At 34.7% G+C, this 15343-nt stretch overlaps 1 protein-coding gene and 1 long non-coding RNA gene across 4 annotated transcripts in view; one reads left to right on the forward strand and one right to left on the reverse strand.

Moving 5' to 3' along the window:
* Window positions 1-14331, reverse strand: part of LOC145690588 (uncharacterized) — a 160079-nt gene extending 145748 nt beyond the window's left edge. Inside the window, exon 1 of the long non-coding RNA XR_014132245.1 lies at window positions 13013-14331. This is a non-coding gene — a long non-coding RNA (uncharacterized LOC145690588). The remainder of the gene's footprint in view (window positions 1-13012) is intronic.
* The window catches only part of obst-A (obstructor-A), a 65833-nt gene that overhangs the window by 20381 nt on the left and 30109 nt on the right, over window positions 1-15343 (forward strand). Inside the window, exons 2-5 of one of the 3 annotated variants that reach the window (XM_081765624.1) lie at window positions 3520-3720; window positions 4937-5140; window positions 9951-10164; window positions 14352-15022. In XM_081765624.1, the coding sequence (XP_081621750.1) occupies window positions 3520-3720; window positions 4937-5140; window positions 9951-10164; window positions 14352-14490 (758 nt within the window). In that variant the 3' untranslated portion in view covers window positions 14491-15022. Of the gene's footprint in view, window positions 1-3519; window positions 3721-4936; window positions 5141-9950; window positions 10165-14351; window positions 15023-15343 lie in introns of those variants that run through there. The other 2 variants (XM_081765622.1, XM_081765623.1) reach the window with 2 other exon arrangements.

Here is a 15343-nt window from a genome sequence, read left to right on the forward strand (position 1 = left end):
TAAGAACGTAAAAAAAATTGCAACATCGCTTCTTTTTCAGTAGGTCAATCGGAAGACCACCTTCAACTAGTAGGACTTGGAGTATTCCTTTCAAGTAACAAAGAAATATGTGAGGTACTTCAATGGTGCTCCGTCTGCTTTGAAACCACCTGAAGATGAATCGACCGCGCCGATTTTATCCATGAGGCTCATTTTACAGTGCTGTATCGCCGGAATGAAATTTTCCATATCAATGGCGAATGATACTGTCATTCGACATTCCCAGCCCATTGCACTATTATTTTATTTACTTATTTATTTCTACTTGAATTCATAAAGAAAAAATTCTCTGAATTGTGTGTTCAATATGATGCACTTTCACACGACCGTGTTCATGAACGCACTACCTCCTGACTATCTGGGCACACCAGCCTTTTAACTACACATGAAGTGTATTTATTTGTAACGTTGGACCCGTGACTCTAATCCCTTCCTACCTGTGGTGTGTAACTGAGGTGAGTTTCTCAGTAGATCAAAGCGGACATTTCATTCGCACCAACCTAGTATTGACAAATATCACGTAAAGATTTTTTTAAAAATATAATGGCCACGATAAAATTACACAGAAGATAAACATTTGATATTATGTTCTGAGCGCAGAATTAATTTAAGTTCCTATTTAACTTGATAAAGAACATACGAAAAGAACATGTGAAGTTTGTTATAGTTTATCTTTACAAATATACAAGGTCATTACAAATGATTCATCGGATTTTGCAGTAGCGGCTCGTAGTCTGTACAAGTACCGGTTGCAATGTTGCAATATCAAAGGTTTGTAGGTACGCGCAAGTGTTCCCCTCCCCCAGCATTCTTGAGTCTTATCCAAAAAATATTCAGGAAATATGAAGTGGAAAGTCTTTGAAGCTCTATTTGTATATTATTGATTATATTATTTCTCTAATATTGATTTATTATATAAGCTATTTCGTTTTTTTCAAGCAACCACTATCAATGTACGTTTATACACTATTTATATACAAAACCTCTACACTCATGTTATTGAACACGAGATAAATCGAATATATAATATGTGCTGTAAGCCATGAATGATGGCGTTGATCCGAAAAGAAGAAAAAAAAAAGGCAAGAAAATTGCATGCACGCAGTTAAACAAATTTTTTTAATTATATAAACTATGCATTATTTTAGAATGGAAGGTCTTTCTTCGATCTTTTGGGCTTCAATTTTTCTATGACGTTATTGAAATCTGAAATGCTGCTCGCCAAGTTTCTCAATAGAAAGCATCGCTACCGCAAATATTTTCCGCTTTATTTTCTTTAGGGTCCAGAAACACCTCTCTCCTCTGACAATATGCATTTTGTTAGCATTTCTTTGTATAAATATAGGGTACAAAAAGTCCATTTTCAGAAACCACGTATTTTTGTCTGTAAAGAAGCATGAAATTTAAGATGTTTTCCTTCAAAAATGAAAAAAAAAAAATAGTTTAACATTCCAGCAAATTAGGCTTAAGAAGACAGGTGAGTATTGGAAGTGAATGATTTGATATTAATTTATGCTCTCCGCCGGAAATCGAACACGGAATCATGTGCACGAAAGACACAGAGCTACGAATTAGACCAGTAGTAAGACATTTTCTTCTTCGAGACTCGATCGACCTCCCCCCCCCCCAGAATAGGATTTTAAAAAAATAAAAGTGAAGGGTAAGGGGGGAAAAGAAGGAATGTCACAAAACTGCATTTTCGAGAAAACAGCGCTTTAATATTGAAAACCGCGTTAGAAGAATAGGGTTAGTTAAATGTTTTGCCGATTTTACATGGACATTTCTACATTTACTCATGCATAGCATATATAGTCAAATAGTACCAAGAGTCACCAACAGATAGGGCAAAGCACCAGAAAAAGCACATACGGGGACATTTCTTGTTTTTTCCCTTACCCTTCAACTTATCCCAAGAATTTTCACCTTTGTATTATAAATGTTAAATAAAATCTATTGACTTCGAACGACCGCCCCCCAAACTTTCAGCCTGGATCCGTCCCTGCTAACACCAGACTTATATTTGTTTTTGTTTCCTCCCGTCTCTTTCTTCCACAATAACCATAAATTGAAGCAACTTCTCAGAATGTCATGAGATAAAGTGGTGAGCATATAACAACTTAATAGATTAAAATCAAGAATTGTTTGAGACGCTATTTACCAAAACATTTTAATTTGTGGCTGTATTTGTAGCTGTATTTGTAGCTTCAATGTTCGAATTCATGTGAAGTATCCATGCTGAGTAAAAAAGAAATGTAGAAAATTTTTGAACGACGAATAGGTGAAAATCTAGTTCAATTAATAATGAATCGGCGCTAAATATGTTATGAATTATTTCAGTGAGATTTGAATGTTGTTCGAAATAGATTCATATTTTTCTGAAATTGAATTATTATTTTACGTTAGAGAAAAATAGTTATAATGAAATGCTAAAAAGAATGAATTTATAATCGCAGTAGAGGAAGTTCGAGTATTATGGAATATCATTTTTGTTTCGCTTGTAACTCAGTTAATAATTGCACATTGAAACGAAAAGGAAAACAAGTATACGCCTTACATATTTGGCTTTATTTATGCGTATCTTGGTAAAGAAGTTTCGTTACAGGGGTGGGCAAAATTTGTAATTTGTAAAGAAACCACTTTGGAGGGTAATATGAAATAGTCGGGTAATATGGAATACAAATGCTATATAGAAAAGAACTGAGTTTTCTGCTGAACATACAGTGAATACAGTGACAATATATGAAAATTCTAAATGCCAAGCCGTAACTGAATGTGATTACTTGCAAAAGTCACAAATATAATAGTCTGCTTCAGGACGTCACAGTCATTGTGAGCTCACATTAAACATGATGAACGCTGGACCCAAGCTCACCCCTTGTACCATCAGAAAATTTGCTGGAACAAAAAATACACTTGTTATCATCGTAAATGTATTTTCATTGCCCAATACCGATATATATTTTTGTAATCGGAATACCATACGGAATACGGAATACCATGCTTTTCTTGCGGGTATTCCATATTGCCCTCCACGCCACTTTGGAAACGAAAGAGCTGTTAAACGCATTCAAAGGTGTATAGAATAATGATTCTTATCAAACTACCACTTTGTATATCCAACGTCATAATAAACAAGGAATTGTTGTTCTACATTTCAATAGGAAAATACAGGTTGTAAAACACTTACTTGTAAAAGTTTTCATGAATAAGAAATCAGATTTTCACGTCTACCAACATAACGAATGTCACAGTCACAAGGAGACTGACTGTAGAGCATCATGGGGACGTGAGGTAATAGTTTCTTTCCTCTCCGCTTGGAAGCAACACATCACAGGCGAGATAATGAGCTATTCCATATTATGCGACTATTCCATAATACCCGAACTTCCTCTATTAATGAAAGTAACTACACATTTGTATTAAACTTACTTAAATTAATTATTGGAATTGATTGTTACATTCACTTTTTTGTGCTTACAGGTGCAGGAGAGGCATTTCGATGTCCAGAGAAGTTTGGAATATTTGAGGATCCTTATCAGTGCGATAAATATTATGAATGCGAAAATGGAGTAGCTGCACCTAAGCTCTGTCCAGATGGTTTGGTGTTCGATCCTTTCAACAGAAAAGTGAACAAATGTGATCAACCGTTTAATGTAGATTGCGGAGATAGACAGGAATTGCGTACGTAATATTCTATCATTATTTTCCAATCAGTGATTTAAATAGTTTTATGTGAGAAAGATTGATCTTAACTTTTTCACTATTTTATTCCGCTTCAGTTCAGTCTGGTAACTGGTTGTTCATGTATTTTCCGTAATTTAAGCCCACGAAGGAAATTTTCGCTTCTCGTTTAGATGTTGATTCAATATTTGTTGTACAATTCAAGGCAACAAAAATCGCTCTTACTCCTATATAAGAAATCATGCTACTTAACGAACACCAGACGAGGAATTAGCAGTGTAAAATTGGTATGATCACTTCATCCGTTATTTTGACGCACACCATGTTATACTGTGCACGTGTAAGCACATTCATTGATATAATAACTTCTTTAAATATTTTACAGAATTAAGAACACAAATATTCGCGTCATGTTTCATGTTTGATATCTGTAACATACTTTCTATTTGTATACTCCACAGATATACAGAGTGTCTAAGAAATCCCTGTACTCCGAGGTTTGAGTGAGAAATATCTTAACAATTAGCAAAAGAAGAAACAAGAATACTAAATAACCTTCGGAGGTGAGAATCAGACTACAAAGACCAATTTTGATTAAGACCAAACGTGGAATCCTAACGTAAACTTACAACTTGACCAATTTGTTCTAAACTTGGCTTTGAGGTGATTAGTGGCCTATTTTAATGTGATGTGTACAATCCTATAAATATTGTATTTGCCAAAAATAGGAGAGTGAATGAATATCGAAAGTAACGTCAAAAGTAGTGAATGACCATACGCGAAGCAGCCTTCAGCGAAACGCATATTAACCCCCCCCCCCAGCTTACGTGCACCGATTCAAGCTAGTGCGCACTGACATGTGCCAGTATTAATTAATAGTATCAATTGAATTGAAATGCTAACTAGCTATGTTTATCAATTATTCTCCACACTCACATTTGTAGTGCTTCTTCTTGTTCTCTATCATTTTAAGTATTATCCATGCGGCATACCTCATAGTAAAATTCCCACATAAGAGATAGGTATATGTTTACTGAAAGGATCTGTGAAACATGCTTTTCTTTTTACGCCTGCGTAGAAATTTCTTCGCTGGCAAACATACGAAAGGCTAAAAGAGTACCCACACAGAAATAAAATTTCGCTATAAAATGGTTTAAATATAAATTAAACAAAGCAGAAACATTTGTATTAACGATTTTTAAAAAATATATTTCAGAACCTCCAAAATCCAACAAATTGTGTCCTCGTAAAAATGGTTACTTTGCTCATCCGGACCCAACTGTTTGCAACGTCTTTTACAACTGCATAGATGGTGAAGCCACAGAAATAGTCTGTTCAACGGGACTTCACTTTGACGAATATTCTGGAACGTGTGTATGGGCATCAGCTTCTGGACGATCAGGATGTGGAACTCAAACAGGTACGTTAAGTTGCATTATGTAAGTCTCCTCATTGAAAAAAAAAGTATGTTATAGGTAAATAAAACATGTTTATTTACCTATAAGACATTAGTTATTTGAGATACTATGAGATGTAAAGCAGTCGAGTATATCGTAAACTAAGGAAACATTCGCATGGGCCAGGATAACATTGTTAATACTACTGTGCGTGAAGTTCGGCACGTTGTGTTAGGTAATAGATTGGCAATGTAGTGTAGATACAAAGTATTTTAAAGTTAGCTGGTTATTTGAACGTAGAAATAAAACCAATTTTGTGATTTATGTAGTAATATAATAATAATGATAATAATAATAATAATAATAATAATAATAATAATAATAATAATAATAATAATAATAATAATAATAATAATAATAATTTAAACTTGACCATCATTTAGCGAGCATATTCTTAGCTTCTTGAGGAGTAATTAGCGAACGGATCGTCAGACTACTTTTCTTAAAATGTATATGATATGACATTTGAAATCTGTTTTATGTCACTGAATAAGTCACTCTTCGAAAAAGCTCAAATAAACAGTTATTTAAATAATTATCTTCCCTTTATACAGCATGAATTGCAAGTGATACTTAAAGTTCATAGGAGGGCACAATGGTTTCGTGATTGAACGCTCACCTCTGGTGCGACAGGTCCGTGGTGAGTTCTCCCGTTTCCTCCCACACTCTTATTTCACCATTTATTTCATATCATTTACTTTCAGAACCCAAAGAGGTTCGACAGTAACGGAATTATGATCTTGACTAAAAATGATAATCGAAAAAATGGTTCATAGAGGTTTCACAATGTTATTTTCAAACCACAGTCACTAATTCTCAATTCTGACTTTAAAAGCTCAATAGCCTTTAGACAACCTGATGTAAATAAATTGTAATACGTATATGATTTTTTTCTTTCTTGTTTTTGTTGTTACTTTTCTTATTACAAGATTTCTCAAGACTAAAGAATAACTTGTTATTTACAATCAATTTGTTACTTAACATTCACGTCAAATATTAATTGAAATAAAACATATTAAGTTTTTTATAATGTAAATTAAAAATAATAAGTTCATGATCATTTCTCTGACTTATCAATAGGTTATAAGACGTGATGAAACTGTTAAAGAAACCAAGAAACAATATTTAGATACACTTTATTAGAATATGCATACAACATTTATTATTATTATTATTATTATTATTATTATTATTATTATTATTATTATTAATCATAATAATAATACTGTTTTGTTTGGAAATAATAACACTCCACACATTGTTACATCATTCTTAACAATGTAAATATGAATGCGAATTTTAACCCGACAGGTTAAAACATTTATTTCTCCAATTGCTTTTTTTTTCTTTTTTTTTACCAACTCAATAGGTGGTAAACTGTCCAATGACGGGGCGTGGAATAGGCCTATATCTGGGAATCCTATTTTCGTAGCCCTGATTGTAAAAAATACTGTTGCAGAGTAGCGCTTGAGTTCTAGCTGGCAACTCAGGTGCGACATTGATGTTTATCTGCTAAGCAGTCGATGTGACATGCGATCCACAATAACAGTTTGTTACATGTTGTAGTCTAGGAATGAGCCGGTGTACTGCCGTCGACCAGATCCGGACGAATGTTCGTGTGTGATATATGTATAAATTATCGTGACCGAAACTTCGCTTCTAAAATTACAGAGACCAAAATTTCCCGTTGCTAAGACTTCGCATGGCAAAATCTTTCGTGGCCAAAATCTCACCATGACAATATACGAGGGAGAATCAAACGGAAAACCTTAAAAGTGCAATAAATGTTAGAATGTAACAATGAAAGGAAATATTACCTCTTATTTTTCAACGTAGACCCTTTGACATTCAATGCAAGTATTCAACCGTTTTGGAAGTGCATGGATACCTCGCTGGAAGAATTCTTTTGATCGAGTTGTAGTCACTCGTGCACTGCATTTTTCACTCTTCATCACTATTGAAATGTTCGCCGCCCATCACTTCTTTTGAGTGGTGCAAACAAATGAAAGTCACTGGGGCAAGGTCTGGTGAATAGGGTGGATGAATGAGACACTCAAATTTGATGTCATCGATAGTCTCAACGGTCAAACGGGCAGAATGCGGTCGGGCGTTGGCATGCTGTAGGAGTACTCCTGAGGACAAAAGCCCTCGCCGTTTACGCGTGATTGCAGGGCGAAGTTGATTTTTCAGCATGTTTGAATACGAGGCACTGGTTACCGTCACTCCTTTTTCCATGTACTATTCCAAAATTATTCTATTAGAATCCCAGAAGAGAGTGAGCATGAGCTGTCCTGCTAATGGTTGAGTGGAGATTTTTTCTTTTTCTTTTTTCTTTCTTTTTTTTTCTTTTTTGTTTCGGCGAAGAGCTATGCCGCCATTCCTTGCTCGCTTTCTTAATTTCTGATTGATGATAGTGAACCCAGGTCTCATCGCCTGTAACAATCCTGTCAAGAAATGCATCACCCTCGGCGTTGAAACGACGCAAAAGTTGTTCGCAGGGTCGACGCGACGATCTTTCAATTCAGCAGTCAACTGACGTGTTACCCATCTTGTTGATACCTTATTGAAATGCAGAACATTATGCACAATGTGTTGAGCTGAACCAAAGCTAATCTCCATTATTGTTGCGATTTCTTTCAGGGTAATACGCCTGTTATCCTTTACAAGCTGTTGCACTAGCGCAATGTTGTCGTCGGCAGTGATTTATTTGTGGATTTTGTAGAAGGGGGGAATATTTATGCAAGATTGTGTTCCGTATAGCAGAACAACTTTAAAGTGGGGTTTGGGACAACGTTATTTTTAAACCTACCAACTTTGAAATTATGATACTAGTTTGATAGGCGACCCCCAAGTTCATATATTTTCTTTTCACTTTTTAATGCGGTCTATAATGCGGTTTCCGACGTTGCACTACCGTCAGACGAAAGCCTGTTACTTTGTGTACCGGAGTTACTTGCCTTTTCATACTTAGGAGCTTTCCTTTTATTAAAATAGAGTCTAATATCCATTTCCTTATGTTCTTTCTAACGTGCTTGTCAACGAAGAAGCTACATGCAGTGACTGCTCACTGATATTATATTATTATTATTATTATTATTATTATTATTATTATTATTATTATTATTATTATTATTATTATTATTATTATTATTATTATTATTATTATTATTATTATTATTACTGTGCTACTCAGATGAAGAATGATAAGCAGTGGTACCAGCTGCAAGATTTTCCTTCTAGAAACAATTCTATAAACAAGACCAGCATAGCTCGCGACAATAAACATACTAAAAGAGTAAAAAAAAAAGTTACTAAAACATGATGTTGAATCATTGTACTTTAAAACAGATTGTATAGCGTAAGAAAGGTGGAAAATACCTTCCCAGGCTGGGAAGACTAAACTAAACCTAGAGACAGGGAAACCAAAACTTAGAAGGGGGAAAATTCCCAGGCTTCCCTGGCTACAAATAAATCCCTGGTCGTCGGTCACTATGCGGTGAGCTTGTCCCGGTCGAGGAGCATCTTCCACAGATGTTTCGCCACTTTTAAACTTCCTACACCACTCGTATACTTGCTGCAGGGACAAAAACGAATCACCATACTTTGCTGCCATTCTGCGATGAATTTCAGTTGGTTTCACAACTTCACTACTCAAAAACCGGATCACCGAACGCTGTTCTAATGCGGTGCATGTGCACAGTGGGGCGGTCATCTTGAAACTGATAATGTGCTGGCGCTTGTTTGACTAGACTCTTCTGCCACCCACTGAAGAAAGAGAATGCTGTTGGAAACAATATTGCCAACTTTCAGAGCAATAGCACAACATTTGAAATTTATAATAAACTTTTAAGGTTTTCATTTGATCCTCCCTCGTATGTAAGAGTTTCTGAGGTCACACTATTACTACTACTACTACTACTACTACTACTACTACTACTACTACTACTAATAATAATAATAATAATAATAATAATAATAATAATAATAATAATAATAATAATAATAATATGGGACAAGAAATGCTTATTTTAGACATTAGAAGCTTAAAAAATAACAGTTTCAAAATGAATGGATATATAATTATAAATCCAAATTAGAAGAAATCTTATCTATCCAATCAAGCAGCATCATTTCAGGTTTTGCTAGGAAGCAAAACACTCCGATCAGTAGAATTTTACATTTATCATAACTTTGTCATTATAATATTGATTAAAATGAATATACATATACACCTTACTCAGAGGCACCATCTGAAACTCCAAATGACTATCCTGATAGAATCTATTTCACTTAAATTCTTTTAGTGACTGTGAACTTGATATTTTGAACGTTCTACACCGAAGAAATTGTTATCGCGAGATTTCGTCCTTCAAGATTTTGGGCAGTGAGGTTCTGTTCTAAGCAATATTTATTCCAGGGAGGTTCTGACCAGGTATGATCCGCGAGAGCTTGCCCGGCAAGGTTTTGGATAGGTGATATTTTGGCGGTGAGATTGTGATCCATAAGGTTCAGGCTGTATGGTTTCGGCCGTGAGATCTTGTACTAAATTGCGTGTGCCCCTTCTTCGCGCCAACATTAATGCCCAGCAGGCAGTTTCGTATGATACAAAGTTTTGTGCAATTGTTCAATAGAACTTTGCGGCCTACACCCAAAATTTCACTAACTGTATAAACTGAGCTCTCCTTCCCCATCTTGGTCATTCAAAAATTAAAGAAAGTATTACTTGTAGCATGTTTAAATTACCGTAATTATTTAATTTTCTTCTCTTTCCAGTAGAACTGAAGGATGGTTTCTCATGTCCAAAAGAACAGCAAGTAGATGAACATGGTCAGGCAGTGGCTCATCCTAAATACCCCCATCCAGAAGATTGTCAGAAATTCTACGTGTGTTTGAATGGAGTAATGCCAAGAGAGCAAGGCTGTTCTTTAGGAGAGGTGTATAATGAAGATACTCAAAGATGTGATCAACCAGAAAATGTTCCTGGCTGGTAAGTTAAAAATTTCTCATGTAATGTATTTTCTAAAGGTTTTAAAGTGTTAAACTTCGAGTCATAGATACTGTACCATGTTTTTTCCACTTATGTTTAGAGTCCACTTGTTTACTCATCTTATGTGGAGTGGTTTGCGTGTTAAGGATAAGGTTATAAGAAGCCTGTCTACCACCTAGTACAACTCTTGAAGCCATATGGTTAATTAAAAGTACCTTTAGTGTGTATGGTACAGAGTTCAGTTCCAATGAGGTCATAGATTTCCGATGTTGACCTTGCATCGTAAACCGAATGGGTAGTTATTTAAATTGAGAAGTAATGAACCATAGATCGCGATAGCCAGAAATAATGCAATTCAGAGTCGATTACCTGACCACACATCATCCAGTTAAAGTACACTTCCTAGAATAACGAAGTGTTTCATGTTTTTATCTTTTAGTCGTAGATACTGTACCATGTTCTTGTATTTAGCCTTTAAAGACTAAATATTGTATTTCTGTAGAAGTCTTATAACTTATCTATATTCAAAGGGACAAAATATAACTTACGTACAATATTGTTTGCTGACTCACTACGTTTCTTAAAAATACTGTCCTTTCATATCTTAATAATAATTACAACTCCTTCAGTAAAATCGATTTAAAAAAAAATCTAACATGAGGCAAACTAATGTTGAGATAATGAGAGATTTAATTAATCGACACCATACTGATATGCACGAAAAACTAAATCGTGTGCGTATTGGCTGGGTAAATCAGATATATCCGGAGTCCGTAAGATTATTAGGAAATGCGTTGCCAGTTGGGGGGTGAAGCCGCCATCCTGCCGCCATATATATGCTCTTCTCCCAAAATCCTGGTCATACAGACGTCATACGTATACAGAGAGCGTACGGAAGATGAGTGCAGAAATAATAATATACGGACAAATCGATAGGGAAGGAGGAAATGCGATTAGAAAGGAAAAACGTAGAAAACACCCGTACTGGACGTAAGTGATACATGCAATGTCTGCGAAGTTCGTAGACTATGACACTTTCCTTCTTCCGCACTTGTCCCCGCTGTTACCGGCATGAAACATACCTCTCTTCCAGCTATGATTGTGAAAATGACGTTGGCACACAGGTTGGCACACTTGGTGTTGTCTGCCATAAAGTTTTGTCGTCTGCGTCACGTGCTACTAACATTTTAAACATGATTAAATACACTTTAGAACATATAGGTGCCTTAGAAAGTTTTTCTTATTCTATCTCTTGGCAAATAGAATATTAGCCTATAAGTAGTCGCTTCTTTAAGTAGAAAGTGCTACTCTGATCCCTGAGGTCTTTGGTTTTGGTCCCCACTTTTACCAATAACAATTTTTCTTTAAATACATAACGTCCTACTTTCTGTGCATTTCATATTATGAAGTATGTAACATTACAGATTGCAGTATATTCTCTACAGCCTTGGTTACGTATGTTTTATACAAACAACTCTGTATGTTTCCTCCATCCAGTTTTCTACGTTTAACCGCTTGGTCCGAAAGCTACCAAATTAATTTACACGCCCTTCAAATTGCAGGGTATTTTTTTTCTCTGTGTATTTCGAAGTTCATAAATCTTAATCTTCCACATACAGCAAGGAAGAGACAACGACCTTAATTTCAATACCACTTCATAACAAACTGGAAAAGAACTCAAAAAATGAGCGAGGTATTACACAGTATTAGACTTCGGAGCATGATTATTTTGAGATCTGTGCAAGCCTATTGACGTTTGAATGTAATAAGCATAAATGGGACGGTTTAAGAATTTCGTATTACATATAAAAATAATAATTCTGCTCTTAACCAAATTTCAAATACATTGGTGCTATAGACCGTAATCAGCTAGGATTGGAGAGTCAACTTTTACATTAGTTGGCTAGCAGACGGTGTTTGTATATTTGCATCCTCGCTTTAATTTCTGGTTTTTTAAACGGAGTTTGCTACCTCTTTATTATAATAACTCCCCAACTGACTCACAACGATGTGGCAGCACCGAAAAATACATTCCTCCACTGGGAATGGAACGTGAAACAACTATTATACATACACTAACAACTCTGTTACTCGCGTGTAGACACGAAAGTCACTGCAAGTTTAAACAGAAATAATGCGAACACATTCACTCTAAGGTTTCTTTCAGTTGAAGTCTAAAAGTTAGCTAATTCTGCATGGATAACATTGACAAGTGAGAAGTCACGGGAAAGGTAAAACAAGAGCAATGGCCTTCTGGGTGGATTTTCTAACGGACATTCTGCTCCTGTAATGTGCCGGATATAAAAATGTCTCCAGTAACGAAACATCGTAATTGTCACTCTTTCTCTCCATGTAGGCCTATTGGGTGACCTTAACCCCGTTGCTTCTTGCGACTGATATAAGAAAACAATTCAGATAAAGATGCAATACCAATATTTTATGGAATTAAATAACATTTTAAAAATTAAATTAGAATTAAGTTATTTATGTTGATGGTTGAATTTTAATGGGGACGTCAGCATTGAGGCTATTTGCCTCCGTCACAACAAAGTAAATTTATATAATTAAATAATTCAGTATTGGATTATATATATATATATAATCCATTTATAAGAAGTGATAGCTCTAAGCTTTACTTAATATTGTTTCTGACTGTACATTACGTTATTGAAGAAATCGAAAGTGGGCTTCTACCATGCCATACTTGCCGCAAATGAGAAGTTTCCATGCTCCACGGTCTTCCACTAACCTCTTCGCCTTCACTTACGAAATAAGGTGTAAAAGAAATGTAAAATCTACTAGGAAGTTTCAACGTACACATATGTATCAAAATAATTTTCCACTGTACCTTTTGTAAACAACAATAAGGTTCAACTTCATTAAATAATTATAGTGTACATATTTACAAGATAACACAGGCCTCATGATGACAAGACCATACATTTACTTTGCTGATGTTTAAAGGAACATCGCTAACTGACGCGTAGTTTGCTCGATCAAATAAGGAAAACTTTGCTTACTGATTTGAAGCTGAAGTGGACTTTGGCATCCAGATCAGCCACAAAATCAGCTACGTCGTAAGTTATTATTAGATTTAAAGTGTTAGAATGCATTGGAACCAGCTGGCGTCCAACTGGACGCTGTAGGCTTCTGATAACAGTAGCTCGGATAATTCTGTGAACACAAGACTCGAAACAATGGACTTTAAAAATTAATTTTGGTTTCTTGCCTCCAAAGCTAGAATAAATTGTGGATAGATTTCGTTCATTTATTTATACGAGTTTTTCAAATGCTTCAACTAGGAGGTATTAGCTAACTATGGTATTGTGTGGGAATGTTGTTTGAATTGCTTCGTTATTGTTAATCAAGAAAATACAATTAGGTAATTAAATGTAAAATATACAAAGTAGTCTATACCACTGTCGTCGTGGACACATTTTCTTAAATCATGTCAGTTTCTTCAAACTTCCTATCCATGTGGTTATTTCTTGAGTTTGTGGTTTATGATGGAACTTCTTTATGCCGCAGTAGGTTAAAAAGTCACCGAAATTTGCGACAAGGGGCCGTAATATTATCATTGTTCCCATAATAGATTTTACCGTAAACATGCAATTCTGTTAAATTCTTCAATGCATGGCCATTTTGTCGATTTGCATGGCCTTTCGTGATAGTAAGCTGTGGAACGAATGAAGTAGGTGAGCCTTTCATATCCATTATGGAACGAATAAATTATTTTGCGCTAACTTTGACTTTTCATATTAATGATAGGAATATCCCATTATGATTGCACTTAGTGACATTAAAATAGTATACGTAAAGTTGTCTTACAACGTGATGGTTCATCATCTCTAAATATTTTGAATTCGAATAATGAATTATAAATTATAAACTTCACTTATTACTTTTCCTGAGGGGTCTGGGCAACAACTCCACTTGCTCAACTCACAGGACACCCTTGGTTCCACGAATACGAGTTTGCAAGATTTCACTCTCACGCTTTGTATTTACTAGCATCTACCTCACAATGTTGCCAGCTCATATTTCAAAATCTTTTTAAAACACCGTATATAATATTGAATTCTACAGAAATTGTGTAAGATCATTTCTAGTAATGGGAAAGGGCTTTTGACAATGACTGTGCTTACTATCTAACAATGTACTAACATGACTATTTCATTATATTTTAGTGAGGACTGGTACAAGGACCACCCCCTGTATAATGAATCACAAGGAGATGGCAAAAAGAACTATGGAAACCCTAAATATGACCAAGCAAATGCTAACAGGAAAAGACAAAGGAGAAACATTATGAAATCAAACGTATGACTTTAGCTGGACTTTCAATGTAAGGAACGATAATTTACAGTTGCAGAAACAAGATAACACAAGACTCGAAACAATGGACTTTAAAAATTAATTTTTGTTTCTTGCCTCCAAAGCTAGAATAAATCGTGGATAGATTTCGTTCATTTATTTATACGGGTTTTCCAAATGCTTCAACTAGGAGATATTAAGCTAACTATGGCATTGTGTGGGTATGTTGTTGGAATTGCTTCGTTATTGTTAATCAAGAAAATACAATTATATAGTTAAATGTAAAATATACAAAGTAGTCTATACCATGGTCCTACATTGTAAATTTTGGAATTTACTTTGCAAATATAAATTTGTCTTAGATACAAAATATCTAAAAATAGAAAAATCTTGCTTGTTTACAGTGAATTTTAAATTGTTGAGTTATGTTTGAGAGTTTGTTGTTATGTGAATCTCTGTATGACTGGATGGCATGCATGTGTGAGTTCAAATAAATGTTGTTTTTAGAATATTCGCTTTCAAATAAAGTTATATTTTGTGTGTATATTATTTTTGCTTATTTCATACTGTAGTATGGATTACCCCAAAAACTCCATGTAAAAAAAAACTAGTTGTTTGCCTGAAAACGTTCAATAATACTGCAATAATAATAATAATAATAATAATAATAATAATAATAATAATAATAATAATAATAATAATAATAATAATAATAATAATAATAAGAAATATGTGTCCCATCAGGTTTTCGCATAGAAAGGAGTAGTATACATCCAACAGATTTTACAAACACAAAGTTTTCAAACTTTTTAAACCAAAATTTTGAAACCAAAAATGTTTAAATCTATTTTCAAACTAAAAATGT

This window comes from Thermobia domestica, chromosome 7 (assembly GCF_964235325.1).
Source record: "Thermobia domestica chromosome 7, izTheDome1.hap1.1, whole genome shotgun sequence".
Lineage (NCBI taxonomy): Eukaryota > Metazoa > Arthropoda > Insecta > Zygentoma > Lepismatidae > Thermobia > Thermobia domestica.